Source organism: Carassius auratus, unplaced genomic scaffold (assembly GCF_003368295.1).
Source record: "Carassius auratus strain Wakin unplaced genomic scaffold, ASM336829v1 scaf_tig00030241, whole genome shotgun sequence".
Taxonomy (NCBI): domain Eukaryota; kingdom Metazoa; phylum Chordata; class Actinopteri; order Cypriniformes; family Cyprinidae; genus Carassius; species Carassius auratus.
Window position 1 is genome coordinate 84,223 of NW_020525838.1, and position 15,496 is coordinate 99,718.

General features: G+C 37.0%; 1 protein-coding gene across 3 annotated transcripts; it reads left to right on the plus strand.

Moving 5' to 3' along the window:
• The first annotated feature begins 602 nt into the window (after nt 1-602).
• LOC113080101 (glutaminase liver isoform, mitochondrial-like) lies at nt 603-7,248 on the plus strand. 3 transcript variants are annotated; one of them, XM_026252323.1, is made up of 18 exons: nt 603-944; nt 1,816-1,912; nt 2,433-2,554; nt 2,639-2,768; nt 2,843-2,922; nt 2,997-3,160; nt 3,351-3,409; nt 3,845-3,877; nt 4,093-4,151; nt 4,228-4,294; nt 4,376-4,426; nt 4,512-4,688; nt 5,922-6,053; nt 6,152-6,244; nt 6,373-6,434; nt 6,516-6,592; nt 6,692-6,755; nt 6,835-7,248. In XM_026252323.1, the coding sequence occupies exons 1-18, from the start codon at nt 772-774 to the stop codon at nt 6,992-6,994; spliced, it is 1,800 nt and encodes a 599-aa protein (XP_026108108.1). In that variant the 5' UTR covers nt 603-771; the 3' UTR covers nt 6,995-7,248. The 3 variants fall into 3 exon arrangements, with proteins under 3 accessions (XP_026108108.1, XP_026108109.1, XP_026108110.1); XM_026252324.1 differs by having other exon boundaries at nt 1,819-1,912; XM_026252325.1 differs by lacking the exons at nt 603-944; nt 1,816-1,912; nt 2,433-2,554 and having other exon boundaries at nt 2,716-2,768; nt 3,037-3,160.
• Nucleotides 7,249-15,496: the final 8,248 nt, after the last annotated feature.

Below are 15,496 nucleotides of genomic sequence, written 5' to 3' on the forward strand. Positions count from 1 at the left end.
ACCAAAAATGGTTCTGCCATTGCATAATGATATCTAGAAGTGTGAGTCTAGAGTTATTCATTAACAGTTTGTACCGTGATGAAATATTTATTAAACCAATTCTGACATATTAAAGACATCTAGAAAACGTACTAGACTTATAACGAGCAAATGCAGACCATGATGTAAACACTGATAGCACATGTACAATCTCGGATACGTCTATTAAACTTCTGCATTTACATCTGCAAGACGTATTTGTATTTTATTTTTTACTCATCTGTAATAGCCTACGTCCATTTCTTATATCGGATGTCAAATAGACATTTAGAAAATGACTTTTAAAATGATGTTTATTATTATTTATATGTAAAACTAACATCTTAAAGACGTCTAATAGATGTTTGTAGCCTATACAGCAGATGCTTTCCAGATGAAGAGATCTTTAACAGACACTTGCAGCTTCACTTTTTTACCTCAAACGATCGTTTGAATGAAACAATAGTCGAGGACATACATTTAAGCTTATAAACGTCTCAAAACGTGCCGTCTTAACATCATGCCATGAATTGGCTCCCCCCTCGATGTTTTATCAGTGAAAGTTATCCAGTAATCTGACAGTGAACTTTCCGGCGACGTCAGTGTTGATGAATTCCACGCGCACCTGTTCACGCGCCTCAAAACAAACCGGCCGCGCGCAACTCTGGAGACCGTTATTTGCAACAAGGAATAGTTGGAATATCCCCTTTTAACGCTTTAAACTTCGGATTTTGTCATACGAGATACTGGAAAATGATCTCTTTCAGGACCCTGCGACTGACTAATGTCGGAGTCATTGGTTTACTGGCGAAAGACATCGCAAAAAGCGGCTCAGTGTTTCACAATGTGGCGAGGAGGACGTTCAGTTTATCTTCGCGGTTTCACTCGAGCCAAGAATTTATCGCCGATCAACCTACATCAAAACAGTGAGTCACTTCTACAATTAATGGATAGAGCGATAAATAATAGATGGAGGAGTTCAAGTGATTTATACAGTAAGGCTAGAGTATAATAATTCCCTGTATTAACCTGTTAACTGCCACCCGGCCCCTCGGTGGGCCGCCTCCGTTTACTTCACTATACTACAGTTAAATTCTAATCTAATCATAACAAACTATATATCGTTGGAAAGGTCTAAGACTCCTAAATAGATATCTTACCAATATTTTTTGTTAAAAATGATGTAGGAAAAGTAATAGATTAATTAATGGCAAGAGTGCACCTCAAAAACTACATCATAACAGGAGTTCTGAACCTTTGTCAAAAAAAAGTTCTTCTTCGTTTAGAAATCATCAGAAATTATATCACTTGAAAATTTTGAAATCTCAAAATTCATCCTTTGAAACACATTTTAAATTCAAACATTCCGTTACCATTAAATGGTACATCAAAATCATGTTACAAAATGTTTTCAGGCATGAATTATACAAATTTAGGTTTGGATCACGCACTTTCAAGTCTATGTTCAAAAATATGATTGACAGTTAACAGGTTAATGAGAAATTTGATTGAACTTTGGCCTATAAATTAATTTGTTGGCTGGAAGATTCACAAAATAATATTATAATGTTGTTGTCAAATCATAGGCTTACTGATATCAGTCCTCTATGACAAAGTATTGGTATAACTGTCTTATTTAATGTGTATTGTTTTGGTTTGTATTATGTGTTTCTTGCTAATGGACCTAAAGTCATAAATGAAATAGTATATAAAAATAGTAATGCACAATAAAATTAACTAACTGAAATACAATATGTTTGGTGCTAGCAGCCTGTGTGTAATTGTATTTTGTTAAAGCAGACACGTGACCAGTCTGTTTTGTGGACTAGAGGACATGCTTTTCTACACCATAACTGAAGGAGCAGAGAAAGTTCCCGTGTCTCATTTCATTGCTGTGAGTTTATTAATTGACACACACATACAAAATCATATCCAATAAAGATTGAACTAGATTTTAAAATCTTTGCACTAGCAGTTTTCCAAGTCTATATATATATATATATATATATATATATATGTGTATATGGGCAACAGTTGGGAGCAGCTCCATTAACTCAGTTGCATGTTATAGGCTCAGTTACTATTAACCCCGCATACGTTTCTTCTGAAATCTGGTCATGAGAAGTCTGGGCACACACACAAACATTTACCTAGACTTTGTGGAACTGGTTTGTGTCAACGTTTATGTAATCATTTATAGGTAAAGTCAATAATCAGTATAGTATAATTAATTTTTTTACTTTTTATTAGATAAAATCTTAAACAGTTTGTATATTTATAGTCTTGTTTAGTTTACATTTATATACATTGGTTTTTAAATAATGCTTGCACAACAAATGCATTGCACAACGGCATTACACAAAGTAAACTGAACGGCTGTGAAAAGACAGAACATTACTCTCCCCATCTTACAGGCAGTGAAAAGCACTGGCCTACTGACCTCTGACCCCAGATTACGGGACTGCATGGAAAAGATTCGCGAAGCTGTCCGGGAGTCAGCCGGTGAAGTCATGATGGACCTTGAGCTGTTCCGAAAGTGAGTATCCAGGCGATGTAGATTTGCAAAATTCCGGCATATGAGAAATATTTCGTTGTTTAGTAATTGCGATAATCAAAACAGGTGTGTGGGTGGCAACATAGTCCTGCTGAGTCTCGCTTTCAGACGGAAGTTTATCATTCCAGAATTTGAAGCATTTGTGGGCATTATCAATCATATTTACGAAACATCGAAACTCCAGCAAGATGGACAGGTAGAAACTGTATTTTAAATCCATTTTCATTACTCATTTGTGAAGTTGGACTCACTTAGAATCTTTATTTTTAGGTTGCAAAATACATTCCCCATCTGACCAAGTTTAGTCCTGATCTTTGGGGCGTCTCTCTCTGCACAGTGGATGGACAAAGGTAAATAGATCAATCCGACCCCAACTTTTCTAAAATATGCAGTGGTGGTTTTTAAATCACATCTTGGAATTCAGACACTCAGTTGGAGACACAAAGATGCCGTTCTGCTTGCAGTCATGCGTGAAGCCGCTGGAATACGCCATCGCAGTACACGAACACGGCACAGAGCGCGTGCACCACTACGTGGGGAAGGAGCCAAGTGGATTCAAATTCAACAAACTCTCCCTGGCTGAAGAAGGTGGGTGGGAAAATGTGGTAAATTATCATTACGTGTAGAATATCTTATCTTTTTGCTAGACTGAACTTTTCAGTACTGAGAATAATCTCATTAGAGAAAAAAAATCTAAATAAATGTATTATTCTATAATAATTTTTTAAAAGTAATAATAGTTGTATTTAATTTAAACAATTCGCTTTTCTGTTCTTAGATAAACCTCACAATCCTATGGTCAACGCTGGAGCAATCGTCATCAGTTCTCTTATCAAGGTCAACAAATTTTTATATAAATGGGAAATTCTATATGAATATTTTCTGGTGAACTTGAATTTGGTGTCAAATTGGTTTGCGTTAATATTTACTTGTTTTCTGGTAATCAACTCTGCTGGACTCCCAAACAAACAGTGATATACGCCCATGTATTGACATGCAGACCGGGCCAAGAATTCATTTGATCTAACAAACCTTTGACCCAGAATGCAGCTCTGTGTGGACAGACCCAGTGCATCTGTTACACAAGTAGCATACTGACCTTGTGAAGCTATGAGCAGGAGTATTTATAACCTGGAATTAATCCAGCCTATTAAAAATGACCTTTACATAAGGTGTATATGACTTGTGTTTACGAGGTTCCCAGAGTTCTCCAGTACAAGCTAGAATACACAAAATTATTCGGTTGGTAAATTCTCCTGTTGTTCTCTACAGCCAGGTGCCAACAAGGCAGAGAAGTTTGACTATGTAAGTAATAACCTGTTGGATGTTGCCATTAAAAAAAATTTAATCAAAAATGTAGTGCATACAGCTTTTCAGCTATATTATAAAAGTCATAGAGTATCTTTGTATTAGAAAGAGTTTTCATTCCTTGAAAATATATTGCCGTTATCCCAAAATGGACCAAATGTGATTCCAAAATCTTGACTGTTAGCTAATGACTGTTTGGATCTCTTTCACAGGTGATGGAGTTTGTGAAGAAAATGACGGGCAGGGAGTATGTGGGCTTCAGCAACGCAACGTATGTCTTTCATTGCTCAACTTACACTTGTTTTTCGCCCAGTGCTATTATTATTGACTTATTTTCATTTCAACAGGTTTCAGTCTGAGAAGGAAACGGGAGACCGAAACTACGCAATAGGATACTACCTAAAAGAGAAGAAGGTTTGTTCTTTAGCATCTTTAGCAAACTAGCAAGATATTGTCGGTTGTCTGCAAATGCAACCATGATGTCCTCCTTTACAGTGTTTTCCTGAGGGGGCAGATATGATGGATGCACTGGACTTTTATTTCCAGGTAGGCCAAGTTGAAATTTTTTCCCATTGTTAAATCGAACGCTAAATTGAACGCTCCATCAGAATTTCCTTTCCGTCCCTCATAGTTGTGCGCCATAGAAGTCACATGCGAATCTGGCAGCATAATGGCCGCTACACTGGCTAACGGAGGCATCTGTCCAATCACAGGAGAGAGAGTTCTGAGCACAGAAGCCGTACGAAACACGCTGAGTCTCATGCACTCCTGCGGGATGTACGACTTCTCTGGAGAGTTCGCTTTCCACGTGAGAAAAATTTGGCTCTACAAACTGTGTGTCTTTATATGTCGTCAGAGTTTGAATTCTAATGCTTTGAATCTAGTGAACTTACATTTAAAATAATTTTTATTTAAAAAGTGCTTATTTAAGATAAGGTATTAAAATCCTTACTAATTGAAACAAATTTAATTGTGCAGTCTGTTGAGGTAATACATATATGTTGTATACTGGAGAGCTTCAAAAACCTTTAATCGGTATAATATTAAGGACTTTTCTGCTAGCTTCTTGTAGTACATTGTAGTTCATTTTGTCATACTTAAACTTATCGTAGTGATAAGTAGGGATGGGCGTATCGATCCGAAGTATCAATGTATTGATACTGATGCAAGTATCGAAAGTATCGATACTCAAACAAAACATATTGATACTAAGGTGTGTTTTATTTACCAATGATTTTATTTAACAAAAAAATAATGCATTGAATTCGATGAATAAGCTATGTTAGCAAATAATTGTGTAGAACGATTTTCCTGCTCACGCAAATGTTGCAAGACAGAATCAATCCATGCCAGAGAGCGTTCACTCACTTCTGACAGCGCATTCAAACAAAGCTGCGTTTCCCAAAAGTATCATAAGAAAGCATTAAAGCTTTTGGGAATGGCAGTCCTGAACAATGCTTATCAGAGAACAGAAAACATACATATTCGAGTCATTTCAAATTAAACAAATTGATATTGTAGCCTACATAGTTTGTGCAATCACATTTATTGAAATTGAACATTTAAAGATAATATTGATCATGTTTTATTCTGTAATGTTAATGTAAATAGTACACTGTAAGAGAAAAGTTTTCATTTTATTCATGCAACAGTCTGTCACTGGCAGTCCCTTATGAAAATGAACCATGGTTTTACTAAAGTGACCATAGTTCAACTGTAGTATTTGTAGATTCGAATTATCTCTAAACAAAAAACATATCTGAACCATGTGTAAACAAAAATATACCCTCTTAAGTTACAATTAAGGAGTATTAAATGTTAAATGCATTTTAAATAAAGTTTACTAGTAATCATTACCCATTTTACTCATAGTAATTTAATAATTTAATAAATTTCATTTTAAAAGTTTAGTTCAGAAGTGTCGTATCGGTATCGGTATCGGTATCGACGATACTGCCTTGAAAAAAATCGGTGTCATATCGGAAACAAAATAATTGGTATCGTCCCGAGTAAATCATAGGTATTTCTCAATACATGGCAGGTTGGATTACCTTCTAAATCCGGTGTGTCTGGTGCAGTTCTTCTGGTGGTGCCAAATGTGATGGGTGTCATGTGTTGGTCGCCCCCTGTGGACAAAGTTGGGAACAGTGTCCGTGGAATCCACTTCTGTCAGGTGTTTCAGGCATTGTCCTGTTAGTTTATCACTCTCTTTTTAATTCCACATTATACATTTAGTTTAAATAACTAATTTTGTAACCCTTCCATAATTAGGAACTGGTGTCTTTGTTCAACTTTCACAATTATGACAATCTGAGGCACTTTGTGAAGAAGCAGGACCCTCGCAGACAGTCTGATGATGACAGGGTAAATCTTAAATTTGAAAAACAGCTTTCACTTCAACTAAACTCCAAAACTTGTGAAAATACCCTACATTAAGCTATTTTTTAGTCCCAGCAATGAATTCACCAAATTATTATTATTTGGTCTTGTAGAATAAGTACGTGATGAATCTGATGTTTGCAGCACACAGTGGAGATGTGTCAGCTCTGAGAAGGTAATTTTATACAGTTTATGTCTTTATTACTCCACATTTTTGAGTGCTACCGAAATATAAATTGCTTACTTCTTTCTCCAGGTTTGCCCTTTCATCCATGGATATGGATCTGAAGGACTATGACTCTCGTACACCTCTTCATGTAGCTGCTGCAGAGGGTAAAATCGTTTTCTGTAAACATAAAATAATATTTTAGTCCCAAACATGATTGGTTTAATCATAAATGTATTTTGCCATCTGTTCTTTCTCTGTTTTAGGTCACATGGATGTTGTGCTATTTCTGATGCAGTCCTGTAAGGTCAACCCTTTTGTGAAAGACCGGTACAGAGCCCTGTTTCTTTATACGATTACATTCAACTTCATCCATTTGGTTCTAACTAACCTCATAACTCTTATTCAGGTGGGGAAATATTCCTCGGGATGATGCCATGCAGTTCGGCCACAAGGACATGGTGAAAATCTTGGAAGAATATGAGCAGAAATGCATTCAAACATCTCAGACTGACGCAGAAGTCCCTAGTCATCAATCCAAAAGTTCGTCTCTGGAGGGACGAGTGTGATCTGCTGTGAATGTAACCAACTTTAGGAATATACAGCAGATCATGTCTTCAGATATTAAAAAAATAAGGGCACATTTACAGAAATATCTCTTTACAAAGATAAAAGGCTCCTTTTTTTTTGTTTCGATTTGTAAATATGAGATTTTTGTACATAATTTCTGTGAAAAATTGTTTTAGCTTAGCTTTGAAGCTATATTTATACAGTGTAATGAGAGTATAAAGTATTAGTGAATAATAAACCAAACCAAACATGCCAACAGATTCTTATTCTTATATCAAAAACCCATGACCTCACAAATAGTGTTTTCAATTAAATGTCAAGTATACTCAATTCACTATTATGATGCCTTTTATATGTAAAATATAAATCTATAACCCAACAACTATTAGCAGTATTATGATGCCATACGTCGCTGAGCATCATTTTAGTACATGGGTACTTGCATTAGTGAATGAAACTTGCACTATAGCACATTCACACCCATCTGTCCATGTGATATCAGTGGTTCAGCCTTCAATTAAGAAGCTATGAGAATACTTTTGGGGGCAAAAAAAACAAAAATAGCTTCTTTAACAATTTCTTCTGTTCTGTGTAAGTCCCTACTCATCTATTGCCCTCTAAACAACATACCCTCTAACACAGTTAAATATAAGTATATGAGAGAGCTATAACCGCAGTGCTGGAGATGGTCTTCAGCCTCGCACGCACCTGAAACTTCTCACGAATCTTTGTCTGCCCACAATGCCAACGCTGACGTTCTTGTGCTTAGGAACAAAATACATCACATGTTTATTTTAACACACTTTGGTCTTTGGCCTGTATATTAATCACTCAAGAATTTTACAACATTAGGAAAAATATGCTTAAAAGCTTTAGTAATATATGGAAGCTATTGGTAGGGTGAATACTGGTAAAGTGGGACACTTTCTGATAATTTATATTCTGCATACTTTTTTATTATGATCCAAATGTCTTAGCCGCTCATGTGATACTATTCTAAATAGCTTAGGATCTCTACTATACTATAGACAATAAAAAAGAAAGAAAAATTAAACACAGGATGGATGACTCTTACCCAAACACACAATGACCCCAAACCACATTTTTCAAGGCACTACTGTCAAACTGGGACAGTGTCAAAATCGCATAAAAAAAAAAAACCCTGAGAAGATTAATATGAATCTGATTTTTAAAAATTCTGATTCACCATTACATCTTATAAATAAATATGTAACAATTACAAATGATCCATGAGTTGTTTTATTTTTATAACCTTAACATCATTTACCCCAGAATGCTATGTCATTTTACTTACCATCACAGTTCACTGCAAGGTTGTTAAATATGATGTGCCACACCCGGAAGTGATGTCGTAGCCACATTTTTTTTTTTTAATCAGGTACTTGCTACCGATGAGCTCAGTGTTTAATTTTAGTTAAAAAAAAACATATCAATGCAAAGATATTAAATATTAAGCTTAACTGTCCCACTTTACCAGTATTCACCCTACTTGAATTATGTTTAAACAACCAAGATGCTAAAAACCAATGTGTTCTGGACTCTAAAAAAAAAATTGAGAGTCTGACTGATACTTACTCGTAACAATACAATGAGAAGTGAGCTGTCATTGGCTGAATATTTACCGGATACTCTGTTGTGTGTGTTGGTGTGAACTGAAACTTCAGTAACACAAGTTGCAGTTTCAAGATGCACATGCACAAGTGCTGTTTAATCTTGCTCTTCATTTGTGTGGAAGGTAAGATGTGTATTGCGACTTTACTTATTACATTCATGTGTTTTTGTAAATGCTTGGTGATATATATATATATATATATATATATATATATAGATACAAAATTTCAAGTTTTCAAGAGTCACTGAGTATCAATGTTTGTAACAAGCTAAAATGATCCAATAATGTGCATGTTTGACTGATATTTGCCAAAACATTATTGTATAAGGGTTAACTTTAAATTACTGAAGAAAACTCATCTAATCATTATAGAGACATTCATGAGCTAATAACCAACGGTAAAAACCACATCCTGTCATTTGTCTATATGCTAAATGTTTTAAAAAATAAATATACTAGATACATTTTGAAGGATTTTTTGAGATCTCTCGGTTCTGCCAAAGATGTTGTTCTGAATGTGTTTCAGGTGTGTTTGGTGCTGCTCCAGATGTAATGAAGTCGGTGACTGAGGGAGATTCTGTCACTCTAAACACTGATGTTACTGAACTACAGAGAGATGATCAGATACTGTGGATGTTTGGACCTAAAGAGACTCGTATAGCTGAAATCTATAAGCTTGTGATTGATATGTTTAACAGTCATGAGATATTTGGAGACAGACTGAAGCTGGACAATCAGACTGGATCTCTGACCATCAGAAACACCAGAAGCACAGACTCTGGGCTTTATAAACGACAGATCCGCAGCAACAGAGGGAACTCAGACAAGATATTTAATGTTACTGTCTATGGTGAGTCCGATATGACTTAAAATATACATGTAAACTTAAATCTGCTTAACCTGTAGTAAGGACTGTGAAGAGATAGACCAGTGAAACAGAGCAGGATTTACAACCTTGTTTTGACCTCACTGATTGGAGTGTTTTTGAAGCAGCTACCACTGATCTGGACGAACTCACAGAGACCGTAACATCCTATATTAGTTTCTGTGAGGATATATGCATTCCAACCAGGACTTATTTAACATTCAACAATAATAAGCCATGGTTTACAGTAAAACTCAGACATCTTCGTCAGGCCAAAGAGGATGCCTACAGAAATGGGGACAGGGTCTTGTACAATCGGGCCAGGAACACACTGATCAAAGAGATTAGAGCGGCTAAAAAGACCTACGCTAAAAAGTTGGAAGACCAGTTTACTTCCAACCACTCAACTTCAGTTTGGAGTGGACTGAGAGCCATCACTAACTACAAGACACCATCTCCTTGCACTGAGGCAAATCAACGACTTGCTAACGACCTGAATGAGTTTTATTGCAGATTTGAAACCCCCAACACCCATTCTGACCATCTCCCTACACATCCATTAACACATCCTGCTCTTCAAATCTGTGAAGATGATGTGCGCCAGGTCTTCAAGAAGAACAAAAGAAGAAAAGCACCAGGCCCAGATGGTGTTACACCAGCCTGTCTGAAAATCTGTGCTGACCAGCTGGCCCCCATCTTTTCACAGATCTTCAACAGATCCCTGGAGTTGTGTGAAGTGCCTTCCTGCTTCAAACGCTCCACCATCATCCCCATCAAAGAAACCCAAGATAGCAGAACTTAACGACTACAGACCTGTGGCTCTAACGTCTGTCATCATGAAGTCGTTTGAAAAACTGGTTCTGTTTTATCTGAAGGACATCACTGAACCCTTACTGGACGCCCTGCAGTTTGCTTACCGAGCTAACAGGTCCGTGGATGATGCAATCAACATGGGATTGCACTTTATCCTGCAACATCTGAAAAAAACAGGGACTTATGTGAGGATCCTATTTGTGGACTTTCGTTCGGCTTTCAACACCATCATCCCAACAGCCCTCCAGACCAAACTGACGCAGCTCTCTGTTCCTAGCTCCATCTGTCAGTGGATCACCAGTTTTCTGACAGATAGGCAACAGTTAGTGAGACTGGGGAAATTCATGTCAAACAGCTGCTCCACCAACACTGGCGCCCCTCAGGGATGTGTTCTCTCCCCTCTGCTCTTCTCCCTTTACACCAACGACTGCACCTCTAAAGGCCCCTCTGTCAAGCTCCTGAAGTTTGCAGACGACACTACAGTCATCGGCCTCATCCAGGACGGTGATGAGTCTGCTTACAGACAAGAGGTTGAGCAGCTGGCTGTCTGGTGCAGTCTTAACAACCTGGAGCTGAACACGCTCAAAACAGTGGAGATGATCGTGGACTTTAGGAGAAACCCTCCTGCACTTTCCCCACTCACCATCATGAACAGCACTGTGACTGCAGTGGAGTCATCAGGTTCCTGGGAACCACCATCTCTCAGGACCTGAAGTGGGACAATCACATTGACTCCATTGTTAAAAAGGCCCAGCAAAGGTTGTACTTCCTCCGCCAGCTGAGGAAGTTTAACCTGCCACAGGAGCTGCTGAAACAGTTCTACTCAGCCGTCATTGAGTCTGTACTGTGTACCTCAATAACTGTCTGGTTTGGTTCAGCAACAAAATCAGACATCAGAAGACTACAGAGAACTGTTCGGACTGCTGAAAGGATTATTGGTGCTCCCCTGCCCACCCTTCAAGCACTGTATACATCCAGAGTGAGGAAAAGGTTCAGAAAATCACTCTGGATCCCTCACATCCAAGTCTCCCCATCTTTGAACTTTTGCCATCTGGGCAGCGCCTCAGAGCCGCAAACACCAGAACAGCAAGGCTCAAAAACAGTTTCTTCCCCCAGGCAATCTACCTCATGAACAGTTAAATGTTCCCCACTTATGATTATGCAAATAAATGTGCAATATCCTTATATTTATTTGTTACCCCTCTATCTTAGTACATCCCTGCATATTATTCAATCCATTCCGTTATCATTTATAGCACAATGGTTTATACACTTATTTATTTGCCTTTTTTTTGTTGTCTGTGTGTGGTTGTCTCTGTGTACTGGAAGCCCATGTCACTAAAACAAATTCCTTGTAAGTGCAAGCATACTTGGCAATAAGGCTCTTTCTGATCCTGATCTGATTCTGATTATAAACCTATCCTGTTTTACCTTTTGTATGAGTTTTCCCATGTCAAGGCAATATACTTATATTTATTTACATGTTTTCCAGCTCATCTTCCTGTTCCTGTCATCAGCAGAGACTCTTCAAAATGTTCTTCATCCTCCTCATCCTCAGAGCAGAAATGTTCATTGGTGTGTTCAGTGTTGAATGTGGGTCATGTGACTCTCTCCTGGTACAAAGGAAACAGTTTATTGTCCAGCATCAGTGTGTCTGATCTCAGCATCAGTCTCTCTCTACCTCTGGAGGTGGAATATCAGGATAAAAACAGCTACAGCTGTGTGCTCAACAATCCCATCAGCAACCAGACTCAACATCTGGACATCACTCAGCTCTGTAAATGTCCAGGTAGCCTACTTCAGTGATCTTTCTTTTAATGGAACAATTCACCCAAAACTAAAATTATGTAATTTATAATAATTTCTAAACTTGTTTAAAACCGTTTGTTGGTTCACTGATGTTAATGAATTCATATTGAATTTGTCAAAGTTGACACAACACTGAAATGTTAACGTGATTACTCCGTGATGACCATAGATGATGAATCACTTAATAGTCACAAATGAAGCCGATGATAACACCATGGTGTCACTTTCCTGGTCGAGTTTTTAATTGAAATAAATAAATAAATACATATATATATATATATATATATATATATATATATATATATATATATATATATATATATATACACACACACACTGCAAACAACTAATTATAATTAAGAAGCTAGTGCCCTCTATTGGTAAAAATGTTAAAATTCACAGTCAGAAAAATAAGTTAAGTTTATTTAAATAGTACATTTCATTCATAATGGTAATTCTAAGTGCTTTACATATCAGTAAAAAAAAAAGAAAGAGTGCGAGTATTTACAAGGTTTGAGAACCAGGTCTGTTTCTCAAAGGTGCTTTTTTTAGAACACTGCATTTTAGAATTTTCCAAAATGAGCATAGTCTGATAAGTATTTTCTTTCCCCAGACTTTCCCAGCAGTTCTTCGAGTGTGACGCCATCGTTGATTTATGCTGTGGTGGGCGTGGCCTCTGTCGCTCTGCTTGTTTTTTTACGTCAGATCTAGAATGGGCGTGAACAAGAAAAAGCCAGCATCACAACCTCAGTCACGCCATTCTCTTCTGCAGACACGAGGAGGCAGTAACTCATAATTGTTCATCGAATTCACATCCACTTTGTAATGTAAAATAGAGCAAAGGTGCTTCTAATACAGTGGTTCTCAATTTTTTTAACTACTCATTTAAAACTGTGTTTCACCATTTTAAAGAGGCAGTGTGTCATAACCAAATAAATTAAGGTGATTCTAAAAATCATAATTTACTCACCCTCGGGTCTAATTAACACACTGAATTTTATTTACAAATTGTATTAATTTACAAACACATTGAAAGTCACTGACCTAAAGCATGAACAAACACCTTCATAAACAGTGTTGTAATTGGAGTTAAATTTCAAACTCTTTATTTTTGGAAATAACCGACTTCTCAGTTTCTGGAACGTTGGGATTTCTATACAAATACTAATGACAATGAAAAGGGGAAAACAAAAAGATGGGAAAAAATCAAGGTTTAACACAAACAAACAATACAGATCAGGGTTAAATTTCATCAGATGCAGCACAAAGCCTGTGGGAGTAAAGCGGTATAGTGTAGGATGAGACATGTAATGACTTGCAGTGCTATGATACAGGGCAGAATGGTAGAATTACTGGAATGACAGCATGAGTTGGGGCAGAGACCTGTGGCTTCACATAAAAACGCTCGCAAGCACCTGAAACTTCTCACAAATCTTTATCTGCCCACAATGCCAACGCTGACGTTCTTGTGCTTAGCAACAAAATACATCACATGTTTATTTTAACACACTTTGGTGTGTCTTTCACAACCTAGGGATAATTTAAAATATATTAATCACTCAAGAATTTTACAACTTGAGGAAAAATATGCTTAAAAGCTTTAGTAACCTATGGAGGCTATTGGTACTTGAATTATGTTTAAACAACCAAGATGCTAAAAACCAATGTGTTCTGGACTCTAAAAAGAAATGAAGAGTCTGACTGATACTTACTCATAACAATACAATGAGCAGTGAGCGGTGATTGGCTGAATATTTACCAGATACTCTTGTTTGTGAACTGAAACTTCAGTAACACAAGTTGCAGTTTGAAGATGCACACGCACAAGTGCTGTTTAATCTTGCTCTTCATTTGTGTGGAAGGTAAGATGTGTATTGCTACTTATTACATTCATGTGTTTTTGTAAATGCTTGGTGATATATATATTAAATTTCAGAGGTTTTCAAGAGTCACTGAGCATCAGTGTCTGTAACAAGCTCAAATGATCCAATAATGTGCCTGTTTGACTGATATGTGCCAAAACACATATTGTATAAGGGTTAACTTTAAATTACTGAAGAAAACTCATCTAATCATTATAGAGACATTCATGAGCTAATAACCAACGGTAAAAACCACATCCTGTCATTTCTCTATATGCTAAATGTTTTAAAAAATAAATATACTAGATACATTTTGAAGGATTTTTTGAGATCTCTCGGTTCTGCCAAAGATGTTGTTCTGAATGTGTTTCAGGTGTGTTTGGTGCTGCTCCAGATGTAATGAAGTCGGTGACTGAGGGAGATTCTGTCACTCTAAACACTGATGTTACTGAACTACAGAGAGATGATCAGATACTGTGGATGTTTGGACCTAAAGAGACTCGTATAGCTGAAATCTATAAGCTTGTGATTGATATGTTTAACAGTCATGAGATATTTGGAGACAGACTGAAGCTGGACAATCAGACTGGATCTCTGACCATCAGAAACACCAGAAGCACAGACTCTGGGCTTTATAAACGACAGATCCGCAGCAACAGAGGGAACTCAGACAAGATATTTAATGTTACTGTCTATGGTGAGTCCGATATGACTTAAAATATACATGTAAACTTAAATCTGCTTAACCTGTAGTAAGGACTGTGAAGAGATAGACCAGTGAAACAGAGCAGGATTTACAACCTTGTTTTGACCTCACTGATTGGAGTGTTTTTGAAGCAGCTACCACTGATCTGGACGAACTCACAGAGACCGTAACATCCTATATTAGTTTCTGTGAGGATATATGCATTCCAACCAGGACTTATTTAACATTCAACAATAATAAGCCATGGTTTACAGTAAAACTCAGACATCTTCGTCAGGCCAAAGAGGATGCCTACAGAAATGGGGACAGGGTCTTGTACAATCGGGCCAGGAACACACTGATCAAAGAGATTAGAGCGGCTAAAAAGACCTACGCTAAAAAGTTGGAAGACCAGTTTACTTCCAACCACTCAACTTCAGTTTGGAGTGGACTGAGAGCCATCACTAACTACAAGACACCATCCCCTTGCACTGAGGCAAATCAACGACTTGCTAACGACCTGAATGAGTTTCAATGTAGATTTCAAACCCCCAACACCCATACTGACTGAAGCCGATGATAACACCATGGTGTCACTTTCCTGGTCGAGTTTTTAATTAAAATAAATAAATAAATACAAATATATATATATATATATATATATATATATATATATATATATATATATATATATATATATATATATATACACACACACTGCAAACAACTAATTATAATTAAGAAGCTAGTGCCCTCTATTGGTAAAAATGTTAAAATTCACAGCCAGAAAAATAAGTTAAGTTTATTTAAATAGTACATTTCATTCATAATGGT